The 23,712-nt window shown below is 41.3% G+C and overlaps 1 protein-coding gene and 1 long non-coding RNA gene across 13 annotated transcripts in view; one reads left to right on the top strand and one right to left on the bottom strand.

Moving 5' to 3' along the window:
• LOC106504732 (uncharacterized) overlaps positions 1-5,522 on the top strand; it is an 832,408-nt gene extending 826,886 nt beyond the window's left edge. Inside the window, exon 8 of the long non-coding RNA XR_014813123.1 lies at positions 3,313-5,522. This is a non-coding gene — a long non-coding RNA (uncharacterized LOC106504732). The remainder of the gene's footprint in view (positions 1-3,312) is intronic.
• The window catches only part of PRDM5 (PR/SET domain 5), a 192,796-nt gene that overhangs the window by 17,005 nt on the left and 152,079 nt on the right, over positions 1-23,712 (bottom strand). For all 12 annotated transcript variants that reach the window (XM_021101643.2, XM_084973071.1, XM_084973074.1 and 9 more), the window contains one exon: positions 21,609-21,694. In XM_021101643.2, the coding sequence (XP_020957302.1) occupies positions 21,609-21,694 (86 nt within the window). The remainder of the gene's footprint in view (positions 1-21,608; positions 21,695-23,712) is intronic.

Below are 23,712 nucleotides of genomic sequence, written 5' to 3'. Positions count from 1 at the left end.
ATGGATTGTGTAAATATTAAGCCAACTCAGAAGTAAGAAACCCTGCCTCAGAGGACAGTGCTCCAGTGACCAGCTCTGTTGTCAGTCACAAAATGCAGCCTGGCCAGCAGCAGAGTTCCGAAAGCCAACTCCTATCTCTCCCAGCCCACCACGCCCAGGATGTTTGTTCAGATGTGGGTGCAGAGCAGGGGGTTTCTTGTGCTCTTGTAGAATGGGGTCATCCGAGTAACTGGGTCAGCATCTCTACCTCACATGGGACTTCACAGAACAGATCCTCCAGGAATAAAAGTGAGCTCCTGACAGCATCCTGCAGCGGCTCTGACCATCGTCCAGAGGTCAGCCGTGACATGTGCTCCTTGGTGTGGCAGAGACTGTGAAGCCCATGCTCAAATTTCCAGATTTTTCCTAGGAGCCAACTAATTCTCTTAGTAACACTAGCTTTGCAACCAAAGGATGACAAGCTCGCTCCATAAAACATCCAGTTTGCCACAGAATTGCAGGTGGAATTTAGAGGAGGGTCTGCAAGTGTGGCCCCATGGCTGCAATTACACACAGCCGAGGGGACAGATCTATGGCCCACAGGACAGCATGTTGTATATCTAACAGTTCCTCTTAATGGCCCTGTTTTTGAAAGCGTGGGTGCCACCAGCTGCACACAATCAAGTTGCACCGCGTTTCCCTCTAACGAGCAGCCTTGCCCAGAAAACTTCTTTTACAGATGTTTATAGTTTTGGTGGCTTTTTATTCACCATCTTATTTTTATAGCTGGTGTGATCTTTCAGCATATGACAAAACATACCCATGGCCTAGTAAACAATGCCCCTAAAAATTACAACTCTTAGGGAAGCCTACAGAAAGCTAGGAGAATATTTGAAGCAGGTTTCAACATAACACATCCATAACTGGTCTTGCATTGTAGCTAATGGAAAACACACTTTCTGTAAACTAGGAATATATACTGCACAAACCACTATAGAAAACTAAAAATAAGCACAGTAAACAGAATATAATTTTTATATTGAAGTGTTGTATACAGGCTTTAAATAGAAATAAGGAAGCACCTGGTCTGTTTTTAATTAATCCATTCTGGAGGCCCATAGAATAGTATGTGTAAGTGACATGGCTGGAAGAAAATCCTGTCACCGAAAGCACAGAAGTGACAGAACTTGTCTTGCATAAAGCAAGGCAAACAAATCACCCAAACTAGTTCAAAAGCCTTGTTTGCTCGCATCAACAAGGGTGACACAAACTGGTCCATTTGGAACAGTCAGATAAACCAACCAAACTAAAATTTTCCTCATACTTTCACTCTCCTATTCTCTAGCACAGTGGATTTCACACCTGCCTGCACAAATTATCTAGGAATCTTTTTAACAATATCCATGTATGGGTTCCACCCCCAGAGAAACTGATTCAGCTGGTCTGGGTGTGGCCAGGCACTGGAGTTTCTTAAAAGCTCCCTCCCAAGGTGCAACCAGAAGCAAGAACTTCTGATCTGGTGCACCATGCTCTCAAGTAATAATTATAATAGCAGCAATTACAACAGCAGTAGTAATTTCTATTTCCCTTTCTTTTACTAGTACTTAAACTTTACCACCATGGTGCGTGTGAACAGACTTCTTACTTCATGGCTGGCAAAGTGCTGGAAACCTTTAAGGATTTTTTTCCCATCTAATTGTTAAGCAACACTGTAAATGTGGTCCAGGTATTCTCACTTAGCAAATGAGGAAATACTTATTTAAAAATATGACCAAGGTTATACAAGTGGTTAGAGAGGGCAGAACTCAAAAGAAGGCTCTCTTACTCCAAGGCTGGGGTCTGTAGTGACCTTGTGGCTTCCTACCCATGCCAACCCCTTCCCCTTGGTCAAGGACTCTGGAAGAGGTGACTCCAGAGCCCAGCCAAAACAGGGAACCTTGATTAAGCTAGGCCTTGGCCCCCAAACCTGCGTGCACGCGGAACCACCTGGGGAGCTTCAGAAAGTGCTGATGCTGGTGACCCACCTCCCAGAGAGTAGGACTGCACTGCTCTGGGGTATGGCCTGGGCTTTAGCATTTTTAAAGGATACCAAGGAGATCCTAATATGCAGATCTGTTTGGGAACCGCTGGGCTAAGCCAATGACGGCAACTCCATTTCCTTTCCAGTGAGGGGCTTAGATTGGAGCATGTGACATGACTACAATTACTGAAGGGAAGGCAAGTCCACAGGGGATTTGGAGAAAGGCCTGTTCTGCCTGAGGCCAACCTGTGTACAGAGGTGATGCCTGAGGGGCAGGTGAAACAAAACCGTCAAGGAGTGGGCAGAAGTCAAAGGAAATCATATCATCAATATAAATTACATCTCTGAATCAACACACTGCACAGATGGAAGGAAGCTAGCAGCATAAACCTGCCCCTTTTAAACCTCAACAGTGCTGAAGAAAAACAAAAAAACAAAAAAACAGCCTATTTGCACAGGAGAGGATTCCATAGTTGTCCTGGCAGACATTTGGCTGTATTTGAATGTGCTCAAGTCATAAAATGTTTTGACAAAAAGTTTAGCAGAAAATGCTTAAAAAAAAAAAAAAAAAAAAAGATTACAATAATGGGGAAATTTTTGTTTTCCAAATTTGAAATACCATTAACATTTTTAATCCCAAAAGTAACTGTAGAACATTATTTTTACTCATAAAATTAGCATCTTCACACCTTACTCTTTTTATCTGATATAGTTTTGTTCAGTAAAAGTAAATTTGAGCTCAATCTCCTTTCACAAATGGGTGAGTTTTTTTGTGAAAACCTCTTGTCATCTCTGGAGGTAATGCACAGCCTCCAGCAGGCTGATGTATACAGTTCATAGCTTCTGCAAACACCATTCCTACCCCTAAAAAAAATGACTTACTATCATCAACAGTAACCAGCAACAAATTAGATTACAGTGGTGACTTTTTAACTTAACAGATTCTGATTATTTTGGGTTCAGTATGTTTCTTAAGAAAAGACGTCTCAATAATTTGCCTCAAGAACCATGATTGGTATGGCCAACTGTCCCCACTTACCCCAATTAGCCTGGTTTTAGCTCTAAAAGTCCCACATTCCAGGAAACCCCTCAGTGAGGCAAAGAGCAAGGTAATGCCAAGTTGGATTCTCTATTAAACAGCACCACCTGAATTTAGGAATAACAGCACACTGCAATGTCCCATTTAGATACCGTCTAGGGAACTACACACATCATCCCAAATTCACTCAGCCGTCACCTGACAGGACAATAACTAAATAGTAGAGAGACTGCTAACCCAAGCCCTGCCTAACTGCCGCCTCCTCTTCCCCCAGGTATAATGAGCCACAGCTATGCTCTTATTGGCGAATGAACTCAGCTTCCAGGAGAAACACCTATGATTCCCACTGAGAAGAGTGGCTCCCCATCCCAGTGGGCACAAGGACGAAGACAAGCAGTGCTTCAGAAAGAAGGACTCAAGGTTTTGCTCAGGCCAAATTAAATGCTTTTTCCCTCAAGAAGGTGAGTTTTTGCTTTGTTGAAGGAAGAACATTTTGACAGAGATAAACTGTCAAATTTACTCAGAAACTGTCCAGCTCATTCTCTCAGAATACAGGTAAAAGAAAAGGCCTTTAACTGAGGCAATTTCCTTGTTTTTACTAAATTCCAAGACACAGAGAACCTGATGGATTCACAGATCTCAATTTTGAACATTCTTTTGCATACTGATCTTGTTTTACTGTTTTAGTTCTTATTTACACTCATTGGTGTAGAGATACCAGTCCCTTCAGAGTATGCTCACATAAGAACTGCCAGTACAGTCTCTTCAAAATGTGTTCTCTCTTTTTATAAGTGCAGGGGCAATGGTTTTCCTATAGTAGACAGATAAATAATTCACTTAGCAGAAGACGTAGTTAGCATAATTCTTACTTTTCACATAAAGGAACTAAGCTACAATCTGGCCCATACACCCAGGGAGGGTTCGAGTGCATGAGTTTCTTTCCTCTCAAATAAAGTACAGAACCAATCTCCCAAGGCCTCTTTTCAGACAGGGATGAAAACATCCACTGGTCATCCCAAGACACAACAATGAGGCTGGGGATGGGAAGCAGAGCAGATCCCTGGGGCTTTAAAGCATTATGGTATTGCATAAAAAGGAAGAGACACCTAGCAGGCAGCAGCCACGGCACTGCACCCTTAATGGGACAGATGTTGGAGAATTCATGTCCTGCCAATGGGGAAATATAAACAGATTTTAATACTTAAAAAATCAAAAATTCAAGCACTCAGTCACATATTACTTTGTGATAAACTGTCCTGCATGTTAAGACTACGAATACTACATCGTAGATGGAATGTCATTTTTTTGACAATGACTTGGTACACTGCTTACATGTCTAAAAACACATGTTAATTTTAGTTCTTTCACTTCTATTGCTTCTACAAAGCCAAATATATATAATAGATCCAGTGCAGTCAGGCACATCCATTCCAGGAAAATGTTCATTTTTTTTATACCGGCACTGTGCACCAAATACGTATGTTCATTCACTGAATAGAAGAAATAGCCGCAGCAGCAAACTACACATGTAAGAAAGGTGTGTATACACATATATATGATACATACAGATACAGATATGATATATATGGTAATGACAAGGGTTTGAGTTAAATGGAATTCAAATTAATTTGCTGTAAGGTATGTTGAGATTAGTCCTAAGAAAACTTCTAGAATTGGCTCCACTGACGTGCTGAGTTTTGGGGCTGGGATCCAGCCTGCCTCTAGTATGAATACTCAGGGATGCTGGAGACCTGGGTCAAGTCCAGTGCCACAGGCTTAGGGCTTGGCGGCCAGGCACTCAGGGAGCCCCAAGAGTAGTCCTAAAGCTTAAGGAGGTTCTCAAATGTGTTCCCTTTATGCTGAAGCATAAAGTACTTTATCCTCTGAAAGTACCACTGAGGAACCACAGACCATCAGTTTTGCATCATTATAAGGATCGGTCCTCAGACGGATGGTTTATGTCTCTCACAACCTGCCTGAGCTCAACCACTGACCCTGGAGTCAAAGGCTTCAGATCTGATTACCAGTCCCCAAAGCCTCTTGCCCATTCCTCCTGCTTCATGATTTCCAGAACACAAAGTCTCCAATCAGTAACCTATCCTACCCATCTGTTACAATCCAGCATCAAGGCCACGGGCAACAAGCACTATCATAATCACTGTAAACCAGTTTTACAAAGGAAAAACAAAACCTTAGGACACAATCCATCTATCTTCAAAATCTTATACTACAGACATTAACATATAAATAATATTCATTCAGTGACAAAAATGTATTTGAGAAACTGCTCTCAATTCTTGTTCCTGTTGTTTCTTGAACATATAATGACAAAGGAAACTAAATTGAAAAATGTTATATATATTTTAATGTTTTTATCTATATGTATAAATTTATAAATATCATGTATTTTCTCTATTCATAAAAGCATGTTTTATATATTTTATATTTTTATTACCTATAAACTGTGTATATTTATACCATAAATAGTATTACATATATTTTTTTCTTTCTGATTCTATTTCTATTCAATAATGATTTCAGAGAACCCTTAGTTACATTTAATAGTATCCAAATACTCATGAAAATTTAAAAGACCAATTGCGTTTTTCCTTTAAGTGAATGTCTGCTTTCATTTTGCAAGGACATGACATCACAGAACTTGGTATAGTCACTTCTTTTGTACAAACTCTAACTTTCCCACCAGGCAACAGCCACTCCCATGTACATACTCTGCCCGGTGTTGTATTGCCAGCATAGCATTAACCTTTTAATATCTGTACTTAAATACTTTCCCTAAGAACTGAAGTCACAAAAAGGGGAGCACCCACATTACACAGATTTCCCATAATGAGGAGATAAACTAAATAAAAATACACACAAGAAATCCTATTTGACTGGAAAGTAGCCAAATCTGTGACAAAAATAATAACTTACAATTGAGAACAGAACTAAAAATGAGATGAGAACTGAAGGTGAAGAAAAAAAATTTACATGTTTAAATTAATGTTAAAATATTGAGTAAAAAATGCTAAAGTAGAATGTTGAAATATTCCTCAAAAGCAGTGGAGCTAAAGCCCATTTAGAAGTTATGCATCCAGGAGCCGAGGAGGAGGTGGTTTTCTCTTTAATGAGCCATGATTGATACAGAGCATGAGGACTTTTGGTCTTGGAAAAGTGAAGGACAAGATAGTCAGAGCCTCAATGTTTCTTAGGCTAAGCGTATTTTTACTTTAATATAAATATGGTCTGGGTCAGTCAAACTGTAAAGATATTCATGTTCTTAGAACTTTACTAAGTGCCTCTTTTAGAGTGAAAAAGAAATCAAAGAATAAAGTTTCTTTTATGGAGAAAAAGGGATCATCTACTATGATAATTTCAATTGAAACCAAAACAAAAGATTTCTAAAGGCCTTCTGTTTCTTTCATGAATATAAGAAGAAATGTCACTATAATACCTAGAAATATCAAAATCAAAGCATTTCAAAAATATTCACAACTTCCTTGAGATGAAAGCAGCATGACTGAGAAGGCTGACAGGCCCTTCAACCACAGTTCACATGTTGTGACCACTGATCTTGTCATCAACTTGCTGTGTGACCTCATGAGTCATTTTTGGCTTAGATGTACCTTGCTGGAAAGATATTATACCTAAAAGGGCCATTTCAAAGATCTGAAAGGTCCTTACATTGAAAATGCTGTTTAAATTTCCAATGATGCAGAGAAACTGCAACAAGAGAAACTTAGGTAAAATGTGAGGAGTAAATTTCCTTACACTGAAATTTCACTTACTAAAACAATACAAGGGACATGAAATATCTCTCCCTGGTGGCTTTCAAAATATTAACAATATTCTCTTGAAATACTTTAAGAAGTGCAAGTGATGGGAAAATGCCTGTAGAGGTCATACTGGTACTGTTGAATAATTTTCTATGAAGGGTCCTCAGTGACGGTCATCTTGGAGAAATCTCCAGCAAGACTGCAGCACGAATCTTGCGGACCTTGTCGGGGAGGCTAGCATAGGAGGAATCCAGTGGACTTAAGAGGTTCTGTAGCAGCAATGAGCTGTTTTTGAACTGAACTGAATGAAAACTTAACACCAGTATTCTTAGTAAAAGACTGGTTCATGGAAAATGGAACATAATCCTTCAGAACACTTTGATAGCTGCATACATTGTAATAAAGAATAAGGTCTTTATAAAGCAATAAAGAAATGTGATTTCCAATTTTGGGGCTGCCCATTTCAAGTCATATGTCTCTGGATAAACTGCTTAATTTCTCAAGCCTCACTTTCCTCATTGTAACATGAGATATCATACCTATTTCATAGGATTTCGTTTATCATAATGCTAGGTCCATAACATGAATTCAGTAAGGGTATGTTGTATTGACCCACTTTCTTCTATATATTATCAAAATATGCATATGAATAATGTAATTCAAAACAGAAAAAGGCACACAGGTTATGAAAATAAAACTGAGGTGATTTTATAAAGAAAGGAAATTATGTATGAGTCTCAATACGGCATTGTTCTTGAAATCCATTAATGGGACCTTCATATAAATAGTCCTTTATTTCAAGATTCTTATGATACTTTAGTAATTAAAACTCCCCAAATAGAGAGGAAGATGAAAATACAATTCTGTTTCAGAGAGAAAATAGTATAGGAATATATTACTTTTCTAAGACTAATGGCCTCTTTCTTTTAAAAATTAATTGTATACTTGTCTATCCTAAAGACAAAGAAAAATTCTCTTTACACATTTCAGACAGCATGTACTTTAACTCCCGAAGTATGTTATTAAAGTCTAAAGATAATATAGTGGTGGCGAAGCAGCAATCAGCTTAAATGCTAAATATTTATAGAGTTTTATTTTAGCTAAACCTGCCAACTGCCCTACATATACCCTTTTTTGATAAACTGAGTTCACAAAGGAGTTCAGTAGACATCCCTGAAGCAACGTCATTATTATTACAAAGAGATGATGTTCTCTGACAGCCCTGTGCCCCAGCTCTCACAGGGCTGGTCCTGGCAGATCCAGTAACCCTTGGCCAATGTGCCAGTTTTCCATGGCAGGCGCCAGGGGAGAGGAAAAGAGAGATGGACCAAAATGTCATTGACGTAAAGCCCCGTGATACTCACTTATGATTAACTAACACTCAATGATCAGTTGGACAAATGCCTAATGAGTTCCTTCTACTGAGAAGTCTCCTATTTAAAAAAAAAAAAAAAAGATATATAATGACCAATAAGGCTAAGTACAAAATTGTAAGATACATAGTTATATTGCTGAATGAGTGAATAAATAAATGAACCACGCTCTAAGGAAAAAAGAAAGAAAAGGAAAACTAAGACACAAAAGTGGGAAAAAAAAAAAAGCTGAGTTAATGAGGTATGATTAATGGATCCGTATAGTTCCCTCCTTGGCAGAGGTGGCAATGAAGGCTACGGAGAAACTGATGCCTTACCAGGAGTTTTAAGGAGAGCTACAATCTCCACAGGGAGAAGGGAGAGGCCAGAAAATAAGGATTATTTTATCTGTACCCTCAAGAAATACTGAAGCAGATAAAAACCAAACAAACAATGGTAAGCTGTGGGAGGAGAACATGCAATCAATACTGTGTGTCTTGCACTCAGGGAGATAGAGGCTGGACGAGGGGTGGCAGGCCAGGAGTGCACAGGACCTCAGGCCAGTCTGGGTACCTGTCTGCAGGAACTGAAAAGCCACTGTGGATTTTTGGGGTTTTTTTTTGTAACTGAGACACATCAAAGTTGACCTTTGTAAGTATTACTGTGGCAGCCATACATGGAACACAACCCTCAGTAAGACATAGCAGAACACACATACACACTCCCTCTATCTCCCTGAGTGCATGGATCCAACTAGCATCCATGAGGATGTGGGTTCAATTCCTGGCCTCACTCAGTGGGTCGGGGATCTGGTGTTGCCATGAGCTGTGGTGTAGGTTGCAAACGTAGCTCGGATCCTGTGTGCTGTGGCTGTCGGGTAGGCCAGAAACTGTAGCTCCGATTCGACCCCTAGCCGGGGAATCTCCATATGCTGTGAGTGTAGCACTAAAAAGCAAAATAAATTAAACAAGGAAGGAAGGAAGGAAGGAAAGAAGGAAGGAAACCAACAAGAACTAGCCAAAGAGGCTGAAAGAAAACCAGGGGAAAAGAAGTGACACCAAAGCTACAGGAGAGGAAGTGAGCATTTCAGGGGGAAAATCACGTGCGCTGTCCTCCTCTGAGAGTTACATGATCTGTACGCGTATACTGCAGGCTGGAAAGTCCAGCAGTGAAGACGGTTCATGTAGTAGTTTAACCTAGCATTTGCCAAGATAATTTGAGCAGAGTGAGTAAGCGACTGAGAGTGTGTGTGTGAGAGAGGGAGGAGCAGTGTGGTTTTTTTTTTTTTTTTTGTAACTGAGACACATCAAAGTTGACCTTTGTAAGTATCACTGTGGCAGCCATACATGGAACACAACCCTCAGTGAGAAATAGGAGAACACACACACACTCTCTCTCACACATATACACACTCTGTCACTCAGTATTAATATTTAAGGGCTCAACATTTTTCCTAACCCTCTCTTGAATACACAACATACAGCATAGAAGGCTCAAAACCTAGTTAACCAACTGAGACTAAATGTATGCTCTCCTGAATCTTAAGAGTTACAATTAGAAACATACCACAGCTGTCAAAAATTTTTCTTTAATCATTAGTCCTCTCTCTGTATATATGCAACAATTGTTTGTAGTCATTGTTAAGAAAAGTTAAATAGAAACTGCCAGAGTGTTCTAAGATAAATTTTTTTGTTTTTAATTTTTAAGACATTATGTGAGACAATCAAGAAAGGCCACATGTCATCATAAGTATATGCAACTTACAACCCAGAGATCTGATTTTATTTCTATTGTTCAGGATAACAGCAGTATAAATCAGTTAACCAAATATTCCATAAATAATCCCTTCAAATGAAATTCTGTCTGATTTTACATTACTCACAAGTTCAAATGATAATGAACTCAAAGCTTCACCAATACCTCAATTAAAACATCATGTTGATCCTAGCTGTGATAATAGTGCTTCAGGGCTACATGACAGATGGGGAAAAGGCACTCATATGATATATGCATTTCTGTTAACTTTACCCTACTGGAGCAGAACAGAGTGGATCATTTAAAATGCTGAAAAGAGCTCTCCCATCAGGTTTGGAGGGTGGATGGGGAGTAGAGGCATTTGATTTTAGGCAGAGGTTTTACTCCTTACTTTAAAGTAATTGGAAAAAAAAAAGGGAGATCAAACGAGACTAGGCAAAAGCCACTGGAAAAAGCATTTACTGCTTTACAGGGATGGTCTGCCTGGAAGTATTTTCCCGAAACACTCTCTCATCTCTGCCCAGAACTACCTGGGCAAAATAGTCAAAAGTTATCAGCAGGCTAAGGAGAGTCTGAGGGATCACTGAGTGCTGAGGATTACCAAAGAACAGAGAGACTGCTAACCAGAAATCAGCTAGAAACAAAGTCCTTAGCAAGGCCAGAAAAAGCCAAAACTCTGAGGCCACTGACCTTTAAGGGCTTCTCAATAACCCCGAGGTAAAAGTCCAAACACTTTCATCCAGCATCCGAAGAACATCATCTGTCCTCTGCTCACCCTGGAAGCCTCTTTCTTTTATTATGCCCTATATGCCATGATCCATCACATGAAATGACCTGAAACTTCCATGTAACTTATTATACTCATTCATGTATCCCTGGTACCTACTACAGTCCTAGCACATAGTAGGCTAAATAAAGACTAGCAGAATAAATGAATTATCCTGTATCCTGAGATTTAAGAGAGACAATCTTGAGATCAATGGGCACACCCTCAAATCTTTGGTACAGTAATATAAACAGTTGTAAAGTGATTTCTCATTCAAGTCCTATAGTTCGCAAATGATCTTAAAAAAAAAAAAAAAAAACAAACAAACAAATGAGAGGAATTGTTTTTTTGGCTGCACCCTCGGCATGTGGAAGTTGCTGAGTCACGGATCAAACTCACGCCACAGCAGTGACAATGCGGGGTCCTTAACTGCTAGGTTACCAGGGTACTTAAAATGAGGCGTTTTTAATGTTATCCCCTGATAACGTGATCATTCCTGTCCATACCAAGTGCTGCTTCAGTGAGCAAATAAGCAGCAGGGTTTAGGCTGGGAGCTTGAAGTATACATGGCTCCTGCTGTGGCCTGTGGTGCAGAGCCCACCTGAGCCTCCTCTGCCAGGAGTGTCAGAACAGATAAAAAGGAAGGGAATGGCTCCATCATAAGACCTCCAGCTTCCCTATTCAGCAAACAGACCTCTCAGAACAAAGTCTTTAAAGCAGATGACATGAAAGTCCAAAGAAGGCAGGCAGGGAAAAGTGGGCCCAGTACACACTAACACACTTCATCAAGCACAGAGCAAAAGGTGTACAGGAGCCCATCTTCCCACCCCCACCCCCTGGGACAGAGAGAAGTGGCTTTCATTCACTGTCGTGTGAGGAGACGCAGAGCTACACATGTGCACAACCAACCCAGTGAAGGAGGAGACCCATGAGATGAGAGGGTCACGCCAAAGATGCCGGGACCTCAGGACTAAGTTTAGTGCCTGCTTGTACACTTGGGACCTAGCACTTTCCTGCTCTCTCACTTTGCACACTTAGTATGATTTATTACTTAAAATTATATTTTTAGTGTTCATCTCTCTTGATGGACACAGAAGGGCCTGTGACAGCACATAAAGGGCACATCACACATATCCACCGAATGGAAACACTCTTGTCTTCTCAGACCTCTGACTATGAGAAGGAATTGCTGATTAAGAATCAATACGACACATAATGATAAACTCTCCAAGTTCCATTGAAAGAAGGGACAATGTCTAATTTGTTTATTGCTCTCTTCTCAGTTTACAGCGTGTTCTAGTCATTCAATAAATGTTGAATGAATGAACGAATGAATGAATTCACAGCTCTTAGCTATATATTTCCTGTATTGATTTGCTAAATTTAATATAGTTTACTATTGATATAATTTAACTTCATTCATTCAGAATGAAGGTGCTGGGCACCCACAGATGCTGAGGAAAAAGAGGTATAAAATTCACATCCAGAGGAAAGTCAAGGTCTAGAAAGGAGAGATATATAAACAAATTATAACAGTAAGTTTGTTAAATTCAAAAAGAGAGATGTGTGTTTTTTTAAAACAGCTGCATTCAGAAAGTGTCCAAATCAGACACAAAGTCCTAAACAGGGAACAACCCAACCCACCTGCTATTCATCATTACCACTGAGCAGGGACCGTCCCCTAGTTTATCGGACGACCAGCCCCAAAGGCAAGAATTACACACCAAAAGCCTCTAAACAGATATAATTCCTGATTATAACACTGATAGGTAACCCAGTTTTAGACTCTTTGGTTGTCACTGAACTAAGAAGTATGAATGGCGATGAGCCTCGTCACTTCCGCCATTTCATTGCCACTTCAATTATAGGGCATATTATTGAAAAGAAAGCTCTTAATTTAGCTCATTTATACAAATTTCAGGGTTATATAAGCATATTAGCCATCAGACTTTAGATCTATGAATTAAATAGTACACAAATATCATGAGCGCCTTAAAGTTCACTTGTCTCTGGGTCTCTCAAATCTTTTTCAGAACAGTGAATGCTTTTCTGAAAAATTGTATTATTTTTAAACTGAGTTTTAAGAATTGTTTTTTTCTGATTACAAAATATAGTTCCCATTGCTAAGTGATGATACCCTGATCCAACAGCTAACTTGTGTTTATTTTAATACTTTGTCCAAAAATGTCAATGACTTTAAAATACAGAAGCATATTTCACAATTAAAATTGTCCTTATTCAGTATTATGTGATATTTAGCCTTTGTTTCAGTTTTCTACTGCTGTATAATAAGCCGCCTTAAAATTTAAATGATCTAAAACAAGTTATTATTTTGTATGGTTTTGTGGATTGACTGGGAGGTTTTTCTGTGTATCGGTGGGGGAGGGCGACTGACTGGGTTTGTGAACTGTGGACTGACTCTTACAGAGGCAATGTTTTCTCTCAGAGTCTCTGTACCAGCTGCAGTCAGGTGGCTGCAGCTGAAGTCACCTGAAGGCTCAACTGGGCTAGCTGTCCTAAACGGCTCACTCACATGGCCGGCAGTTCGTGTCTGCTGGGTGGCAAGCCCTTCTGTGGCTCTCCACCTGACTTACAGTCCTCACAGCATGGTTTCCAGTTCCAAGAGACGTAAAATCTGCCAGATTCCTTATGACCCAAGTCTCTGAAGTCCTAGGACATCTACCTCTGCTGTGCTCTACTGGTCAACAAGTCACTGTGGTCAACCCAGATTCAAGGGAAGGGAAGTTAGGCTCCAGCTGTTGATTAAAGAGCAGCATGTGCATCCAGGGAGGGAAGAACCTGAGGGGAACCACCTTGGAGACTACCCTACCACACCATTATTCTAACCAATTACATTATGCTCTGGATGGATAGTACCAGTTTTTTTTTTCTCCCCAAAATCAAGTTAGGCACAAAAATGCTTGATGAAAATGTCAATACTATTAAGGAAAAAAACTATAGAAAAATCACATTTGATACCTAGATGCCTACGTTCAGTCCAATCCTTCACATCAATGGAACTTTACCCTTATAATCCTAAATATAGTGGAAGAGAATTTAACTCCACAAAATACTTTTGTCTGTTTTGCTAAAGGATAGTTTATCTATCCCCCAAATTCGTCAAGAGTATGAAATCCAATTTATGGAGTTCCCAGTGTGGCGCAGCGGAAACGAATCCAACTAGTAACCATGAGATTGCGGGTTCAATCCCTGGCCAAGCTCAGTGGGTTAAGGATCTGGTGTTGCTGTGAGCTATGGTGTAGGTCACAGATGTGGCTTGGATCTGGCGTTGCAGTGGCTGTGGTGCAGGCTAACAGCTGTAGCTTGGATTCGAGCCCTAGCCTGGGAACCTCCATATGCTGTGGGTATGGTCCTAAAAGAGCAAAAAATAAAAAAATAAAAAGAAGAAGAAATCCAATGTATTTTAAGTTTTCACTTCTTACACTCAAAGCCTAAGGAAATTCAGGGAACCACTCAGATTCCAGAATGCCTGGACCAGAGGTCCTAATTTTAGGGATGTCCTTTGGTGTGCCAAAAAAGTATTCGTAACCAAGAAACTGGACACTTTCTTTGCGGGGGATTTTAATAAGAGAGCTGACTAGCTCAAGAGCATAGCTGTACAGAGAATAGGAAGAGGAGGCACTTTGCCAAGTAGGTTGATGACCATCAAAAAGAATTTTCACAAAGAAAAAGGAGAAAAGAAAGGAAGGAAATGATGCTGTCAGTCCCTGAAAAGAAAGTTATTTTTCAAAAGGTCTGAATTTACCCTTTTACAGAGGAAAGGCAGCTTATTGTGATAGAATAAGAATGTTCAATTTCACGTAGTTATATTTTTTCTGAGCCAAATAAAATACAATTGTACCTTAAAACCATTTACCTTAAGTGATTCATTTGCAAGCCACATAAAATCCCCCAAGAAAGATGTGGGTTCTAGAAATAATAAGATTTATTAATTCCAAAACCAAATTAAAGACGTTTTCAAATAACGGCAATGAGCCATTTCTTCTCGTACCCACAAAGCTCAGGAAGTTTAGAAGAAAAAAAACTTTTTTAAATCTCAAAATTTTCTCTAAAATCACAATCAACTTTTTAAAATTATTAAACTTCAAAAAATCTTATTGAGATATAAAAACAGAAAGAGCTGAGCAGGTTTCTTGAGTGCTTAAGCCTATACAAGTGTGACCCCAACTCTTCCTTCCTCTTCCTACTTTCCCTCTTTGTGAATCGACCACCCACCATCCCCCCAAGTGCCTCTTCCGGGCAGCTCGGGTTCACCTGTGACTCATCCCCACTCTTCCCCACTGACATGTATTGTATGTCCACACCTTGTCAAGACTGTTTCTAAGGTGTCTCCCATACATCTTCCCCCTTTTACATCCTGTGGGCTCTCTGTCTAGTTCACGGCTTCCAGCATGCCTGCATCAGGATCTCCTCGTCTCCAGTCCTTCCTCCTTTCAATTCACTCTTGGAGATGACTTCAGAGCAGTCATCTCCTTTCCAAAGGGAGCTGATAATGTCACCACCCCTTACTCAAAATAAAACACATCACACAAAATAAACATGTTTCTGGGACTCATACCAACTCCTCAGTCCTGGCCTGTCTCAACTGCAGTCAGACTTCAACGTGAATCCTCAGACTTGGTCCTGGTAGACTGGCCATCCTGACTAGATCTGTAAATACCACTCTTACTCTGCCTATGTGGTTACATCTGCCTCGCATGCCCTCCTCCACGGTCCTCAGAGCTCAGCTCGGATACCAGCGCCCCTCTCTCTAGCATTTCCTGGAATCAACCCACGTACCCCCTACGTGATTCAATAGACTTGCTTTTGCATCTGTCTCCTGGATTTCTATGCATGCCTGATAATGTGCTCATGAGGATTCCAAGCTGACTCTCATCCTTAAAAGACTTCCTTCTATTCTTAACCAAGGCTACAGAAGTCCCATCTAGTACTCTGGGTGCTAGGGAACTCTTTCTTGCCTCTTTTTCCCTTGGCAGCTACTTCTTACTCCTCTTCCTCCAGCTTCTTCACCCATAATAAATTACCCTTTTTCTTGTTCCTTCAACATCAAGCTTACATTGCTCCCACGACTCACCAACTGGATGCTTTAGTCAGATGTTAATACCTAGTTTTCAAGCTGCTACACTGGTATACCACCTCAAAGCCTCCAGATAAATCCAGCAGTGCCTGATGACAACTCCAATCTGGACGTGGCAATCCAGGGTCTCAGTGCACAGTGTCTGAAGTAAGTGCAACATGTACACATTTACAAATCCACCACAGAATCTGAACTGTCTGAGGATCAGGGACAGAAAGTTTCACGAAAGAAAATTAACAAAATATAAAACGACATAAAAGATTTGCCATTACTTTTATCCACTGGCAATTCTATTTTAATATTTTAATAACTAATCTAGCTGTTCCTGCAAACAAGGCTGGAGACACAGCTGCGGTCTTTGAACCCTAAAACCTGTGTAAGCTAATTGGGTGTTTTAACTGGTGCTCGAAAGGCAGGGTTTCTGAAATAACTTTCTAATTGGTCCAGGTGTTTTCCATGTTGAAAAATCAAAAGTGATTAAATAAGACACAAAGCTTTCTGTGGTAAATGATTACAAAAAACAATTTCTTTTGAACTTAGAAGTTTACAAAATGGATATTTATGAAGATGTACGTTAACTCACTGACAGTGAGTGTTTTGGCTCAATGTGTCTTAAACAATATAAACCTAAGGGCCATAATTTTCAGATCATCTACAGCTCCCAAGTATAATGTACTACAGTGGACCCAAGACATTACACATCGAGTTAAGCAACTGGCACTTACACCTCAGCCATAGTTTACACCATAGCCATAGAGATGAGGCGGGGCTGGCATTATGCCTAGAGCATCTCCAAGCCTAAAAGTCCCAGGAAAATTAATACTATCACTGACACTGTTCTATAAGTCTTGGTTGAAGCCACAGTGTCCAGACTAAGGCACCTGCCCACCTCCACCCAAAAGAGGCCCTACTCCTTCCGATAAGCTGTTTCCTCCATCAGCCGAGCAAAGAAAAGAGCCTACAAAGGAGGGAAGGTGGATGGGGAGAGAACCTCCAGAGACGAGGGGGCTCAAAGCCAATGCCCTAATGGAAGCTCAATGGGCCTGTCCCCTGGCCCTGCCTCAAGGCAGACTGTCCTCTCCTCACCCTGGAAAACAGGGCCTCCTTGCAGAAACCTAACACGATGGCCCGGACCACATGGGGCCTGTACAAAGGGGTGCTTCCCTAACTGAATGAAGGTGCTGGACATGGTGGAGTGTAAGAACTCCTGCTTTTATCAGCTCCCAAGCAGAGAATTAATCTAGAGCCATGAAGTAGAAGAAGTTATCCCAACAAAGCTAGAGAGCTGAGAATAAATTACTGCTTTTAGGATATGAAAAGCCAAAAAGAACATCACCCCACCTGAACAGTGACAGAAAAATCTAGATAATCAACATCATTGTTTTGAACCTCAGGTCATGAGATATTTTGGTGAGCTGAGGTCATCATACAAGGAGGAACTGAATGTTACAGAGATGGATACAGGAACTGCTACACCTTTGTCAGAGCATGAGGTAAAGGCAGCTGCCGTGAAACAAGGGAAAATATAAACAATTTCTAAAGGTCCAATGTGAGCTACAGAGACACTTTAGATTCCCAGGGACCCAAATACATTGGAGGTCCACACTATTCATGACCTCTTTCCACAGGCTCCATCAGGTGCTCCTGAGAAAGTTGGAGAGCTGGGGGCAGGCAGGTGGCCTGAGAGAGCCCCTCATGACACTGGTATGCAGGGCCTGACAGGGCTTTGAAGATGAAGCAGGAAAACCAGAAGGAACCCATGTGTTGTGGTCCCTGCATGACTATGTACCATGGTGATTGGCCACCGCCAAAGCCTAAGCACTAAACTGCCGAGACCCCAGAACTTCTAACACAGGAGACAAATGCCTTGTGCCTCTGAGTGAGGAACAAGACACCTGGCAGGTCCCAGATCTCACCTCCAGTCAGGAGGCAAAAGCCACCTGAGGCTGGGGGTGAGGCAGGCAGTCCTCGGGTGCTCTGGTCCCAGGCAAAGCCTCTGCCCTCAGGAGGAGCAGAACCCTGCCCACAGGCATACCTGGCAGTGACATGAAGGGAGGGGCTCTTGGAATGGTCCACAGAAGAGAGCTGCTGCTCGAACAGGAGTAGGAACTCCTCCACTGATACAATGCCAGATTTAGCCACTGTCCTCTAGACCTGAGCTCTAGAATAAAACTACCTGTATCTGTGCTGCCCCACACAACAGCCACAAGGCAGGTATCCTATTAAACACCCGTAAGGTAGCTAGCTAGCTAGTGTGAGAGAAAGAGTGAATCTTAATTTTTATTTCATTTCAATTAACTATAATTAAATTTTAAATAGCCAAACATGGCTAGCGACTAAGACACTGCAGCTCTAGACCCTGAACTAAGGCAGAGGCAGAAATTGCTCACTTTAGGGATAGAGGTAATAAGTCTGAAAAAGCCCCACCCTGGGTCTCTGGTGCACAGTGCCTGCCTCACATTAATGCCAGAGCACAGAATCCGAGAAAGCTCTGTGCCCCACTCAGGTCTCGTGCTGAGTAATAAGCATCAGCCAGTGACAACTGGTAGAGGGACAACAGCAGAGCGCGAGACCTCTGCTGTGGTGGCAGCATGCAGGGTCTGCTAAAACCTGATGATGGAACAGAGCCACTGCAGAATCCCCTGGGCCTCCAGATCCCCACTAAGAGCATGGAGACAGCAGACCATCCTGGGATGAGATTAAAGCCCGAGGATATTAAACTACAGCAGCAACAAAACCCAAAGCTAGTGTAACTACGGACTACATCAGCTCAAACTCTCACATTAAAGGCCTGGCAGAAGAGGGGTCCTACTTCCAGGCACATTTACCTCAGTTTCTATTATATTTTTTCACACACAGTAACAGGCATTCAATCAAAATTCTGTGTGCCGCACAAAGAACCAAACCTCCCCAACCCACTATAGAGAGAATGAGTACAGGATACAATGACTGAAAGATGGTGGGACTACCTGAGAATTTAAAGAACTACAGTAAGTACTGTCAAAGAATGCAAGGAAAAGGTGGACGGTGTGCATGAATAAACAGGCAATTGCAAAAGAGACATGGAAACGATTTTAAAAAGCCAAATGGAAATATTAGAAATAAAAAATTATATCAAAGATGAGATCCTACAATGTACAGACTGAGCACCACAGAGGAAAGAATCAGTAAAAGGGACAACATACCCATAGAAATTAGAAATCAGAAATATACAGACATGGAGTTCCCGTCGTGGTGCAGCGGAAATGAATCCAACTGGGAACCAGGGGGTTGTGGGTTCAATCCCTGGCCTCGCGCAGTGGGTTGGGGATCTGGCATTGCTGTGGGCTGTGATGTAGGTCATGGACACGGCTTGGATCTGGCATTGCTGTGCCTGTGGTGTAGGCCGGCAGCTGTAGCTCTGATTCGACCCCTAGCTGGGAACCTCCGTGTGCAATGGATGCAGCCCTAAATAGTTTAAAAAAAAAAAAAAAAGAAAGAAAGAAATACAAAGACACAAAGAGCAAAAAGAGAAGAGAACTACCAAGGGCCATGGGACAACATCAAACATTCTAACATATGTAATTTGAATCTCATTAGATTCAACACAAGATTGAAATTAAAAAGTATAATGGTCCAAAGGTAATGGTATCTTTTAAATTGAGTCTTACAAACCCAAATAATATTGGAAAAACATAAGTTTGCAGAGACTATCCAATGCTCAGGAAACAGGATTTCAAAATGAAGCAGTCTGTGATGAATTATAAATAATGCAGGATAAAGAAAAATTAAAGTTTGAAGCAAAACCCGAAAGACCTCTATGTATCTCTTCACCCTCTTCCTTTGCTAGTACGCTCTACTAATTGTATGGGATTCTGTCTAAAATCCTGGGGCTTCCAGTCAAGCCTTCTCTGGTGGGCCCTTAGTCAGAGGCAGGCATGTGCTTGCTTTCTGTGAAATCAGTGCCTGAGAGCTGCTGAAAAGGTAGCACCTGCACCTGAACACCCTGAGGCAGCTTCAGGATCCTTGAGTCAAAGCCCAAATATTCAAATGAACAACAGACTTTTAAATCTGGGTTTATTACTCTAGTTTGTTTAGTTTGAAAATATATAGGAAAATATATCAGAGTTAATGGAATGAGAAAATATTTTAACTGACTAAAAGGCATGCAATGTATGTGCAGTAGGTGAGGGGGTGGGCTCTGAAGTCACTCTAGGTTCCAAACATTACTATTCACTTGCTTATGCCTCGGTTTCTCATTTTTTAGAAAAGAGATCATAATAATACCTACCTCATAGAGGCTTAAGTGAACTGTTAAGTGCATCAACGAATTGCTGTGAGGCTCACACGAATTAATAAATGTGAACATCTAGAATACAGTACCTGGTATTTGATGAGTGGCCTTTGTACTTATTTTAACTATTATTCCTATTAATAAACTTTATTTTAAAACCAAATAAAAACCAAATTAGTTGAATTGGAAATACCATCCTTGCTTGAGAAAACCCAAAAGGTTTGAAGTTATATTCTGAACAGTGATTTTTTTTGGCCATGGCTGCAGCATGCATAAGTTTCTAGGCCATGGATCAAACTCAAGCCATAGCAGTAACAACACCAAATCCTTAACTGCTAGGCCACTAGGGAATTCCACAGTACTATTTGTCTAATCCTTTATTGTCTATATATTTATCAATTATCCCAGCTCCTAATATCCATATAATATGAATATTATATTTTAACTCAGAATGAGAGGCCCACTGTGGATTTGCTCTAATGAGCACAGAGCTGCCTCTCCCTCCACCACAAAGACAAGAGGAGTATTTTTTTAACAGGACTTCAGAGGGTATCTTTTATGGCCTACAGCACTGAAGTGGAAAGCTAGGATATTATTATACTGGAAAGGATATTATTATTATGTGTTTTCTCTAAAGTTTTTATTTGACAGCTAAGGTAAAAAGTGAAATCCAGAAGTTTAAATTATAATTGCTCTTAAGGGGATTGGACATGTCTCTTAAAATTTGAAAAAAAATATGGCATTTATATAGACCATAAGCACTTTTACAAGGTGGAACTGAAAAGAACTGTGTGAAAGGCAACACAGTGAAAAGATGGCGAGAGTGAAATCAAGAGCTATTTAAAAACAACATGCAATTTTCAAATGGAAAGTTCACATAAAGTATCTAATTGTGCTCTAAACTGAATAGTGAGTGAAGACATGTAGCTGGATGGAGGGTGAGCTGCTCACATTTTTTATAGCATGTGAGGAAGATGCTTGAGTCTGGAAAAAGCCATCTATAAAAGAATGACAATAGTCCTGTGAGAGGTGCTGACAGCGGAGGCACAGAGGGCATCCTTGGAAAAAGAATGAAAGACAGCACTGGGCACACCCTGTGGAGCAAGGAGCTCTCCTCCCTCACCTCCCCCAATTAATTTACATTATTTTCAACACCTTTCTTATAAATATACTTGCTCATATGCATTAGTTAATGGTCGCAGGCTGACAGGCGCACCTCTGCTCAAGAAGTGCTGGCATCTGCAGTCCTGGCAAATACCCTGCCGGACAGCATCCTTGTATTTTTCTGTATTAAAATGTTACATTCTATTTACTCGGCAGTGTGTCATTTATTACTCCTAAAATCACAATTTAAAAAACTGAGATGCTTTGGGTGTTTGTATTTTTGTTTCTCTGTCATGTCTTTTAAAAAACATTATCTCCAAATGTCTGTTAAATATATAAACATATGATTTTGGATCTGCCGCCTTTGTTTTTTGGGGTAAAGTGAAATATTTTGTTAATAAGTATAGTTTTTGTAATTTATATGAAGAGACAGAATACATTCTTACCCTGGTGTGAGTACGAATATGCATCTTCAGCCCATCATTTTTACTGAATCCTTTTTCACAGTAAGGGCACTGATAGGGACGTTCACCTACAAGATAAAGAAAGGCCTCCTGTCAGAAAAATCTAAAGTGGCAAATCAGGCTTGTGCCATCCCTCCTCCCACTCCAGATCCTGGCCACCACAAAGCTCCGTGTGCTGTCAAGAAGAGGCCCCAGGCACAGAAGTGCCTGCACCACGAGCAGAGCAGGGCAGTGGAGGACCTTTCCCTACGGTGGGGAGGGTCTGAGCCCTGGGCACCTGCTACACTCAAAACAAATGGTAGCAGGTTCACTCCATCTTCCTTTTAAAATCTGAGCCCAAACGAAATGTCCTAATTTTAAGAATTTGTTAAAAGAACTTGTATAAATTAACTGGTTCTGTAATTGTCCTGTCCATTACAGGGATCACTGTTTCATTGATACTTTGTTTTTTAAAAAAAGATTCACAGTCCATCAGTCATGGTAATGAGTTTTAAAAGAACTTCAGAGAGTGGGAACAAGATGGTAAAGGAGTAAGACGTGCTGCTCACCTTCTCCCACAAACACATTAAAAAAAAAGCCATCTACATGTACAATGATTCACACAGAACATCTACTGAATGCTGGCAGAAGACCTTAGACCTCCAAAAAGAGCAAGAAACTTTCCACTTAACTGGGTAGAACAAAAGGAATAAAAAAAGAGAGAGAGTGAGAAGAAAAAAGGAATGGGGACAAGACTAGCACTCCTGAGAGGGAGCTGTGAAAGAGGAAAGGAATCTGCACCCTGGGAGGTCATCTAACTGATGGGAAGGTCAGCTATGACCTCAAAGCCTTGGAGAAAAAGTGCAAAATCGTGCTGAGGAGGACAAAGCACAGAGAGAACCACAAAGACTATTGGTACCACCCCCCAGGACACCATAGCCTGAGAGACACTCAGGTTGGGGTTGGGCACTGAGACTCAGGCTTCAGAGATCAGTTCCAGGGAGAGGCCTAGGATAGGCTGTGTGGAGACAGCTAGGGAGTGGTGTGCCACTGTCTGGGGAGCAGAGCGCTACAGCCAAAGAGTATGGGAGGAGGCCTGGGCCTGTAGGAGAAACAACACACCATGGTTGGGGCGGGCAGGAGAAGGAGGAGCAGGACTGCCAAAGGAACATCTTTCCCTCCACGGAGGCAGGCAGGGTGCCTCTTACACATGCCTATAGGCAGTGGCTGCAAACTGCCACAGCCATCTCAGGCTCCAGAAGTGGGCACAGCCAGCCACCATGGGTCTGGTGAACAGGCTCCACCTGCGGCCCTAGTCAGCTCAGTGATCGCTGGGGAGGAGGGCACTGCAACTGAGCATCACCCTTTGCTCTCACTCCCCTGGGAAAACACACACACACACACACACACACACACACACACACACACACACACACACACACACACACACACAGAGTCCACCAATGCCTCTGCCAAAAGCTCTGGGCACTGCCTTCACCTCCATGAGGATAAGTGCAACTGTTCAAAGCCCTGCAACCAGGAGCAGCCTGCACCACCTCTCTGTGGTTCCTCACTATTGTCAAGGGCCCCAGCAACCAGGCACTTGCTAAAGGCGTGTCAATTGCCTCCATCTCCCTGAAAGCAGGCACAGGCCTTATACTGGCATACCCCCAATCAGGGGATAAAGAACCTGCACACACTGAAGAAAGAGACAGCAAGTACCCAAACCAAAAGCAGCCTCATACACATACATACACACACACACACAAATAAGCCCTCATAATTGACCCAGGGACATGCTTGCATATAAATAGTCCTCAAAGACCAAGTAGATAGTTGTTTTCCCTAAACTCACGGAATAAGAAAGGTATAAGCAAAATGAAGATGCTCAGGAACCACTCAGAGTAAAAAGAACAGAATTCCCCTGAAGGAACAAACAACAAAACAGATCTCTGCAGTCTAAGAGACACCAAGTTCAAAAAGGAGATACTCAAAATACTGAAGGAATTAAGAGCAGAGACGAACAGTAATACAGATTATTTTAGAAAGGAACTAGAAATTATAAGGAGGAGCCAAGAAAAATTAGAAAATTCATTTGCAGAGTCAC

Source organism: Sus scrofa, chromosome 8 (assembly GCF_054392235.1).
Source record: "Sus scrofa isolate SSC_HxYL_T2T_F1_AM1 chromosome 8, Sscrofa_HxYL_maternal_Yorkshire_Landrace_v2.0, whole genome shotgun sequence".
Classification (NCBI taxonomy): domain Eukaryota; kingdom Metazoa; phylum Chordata; class Mammalia; order Artiodactyla; family Suidae; genus Sus; species Sus scrofa.
Note: the sequence above shows the minus strand (reverse complement) of the source record. Positions and strands in the feature narration are given on the sequence as shown.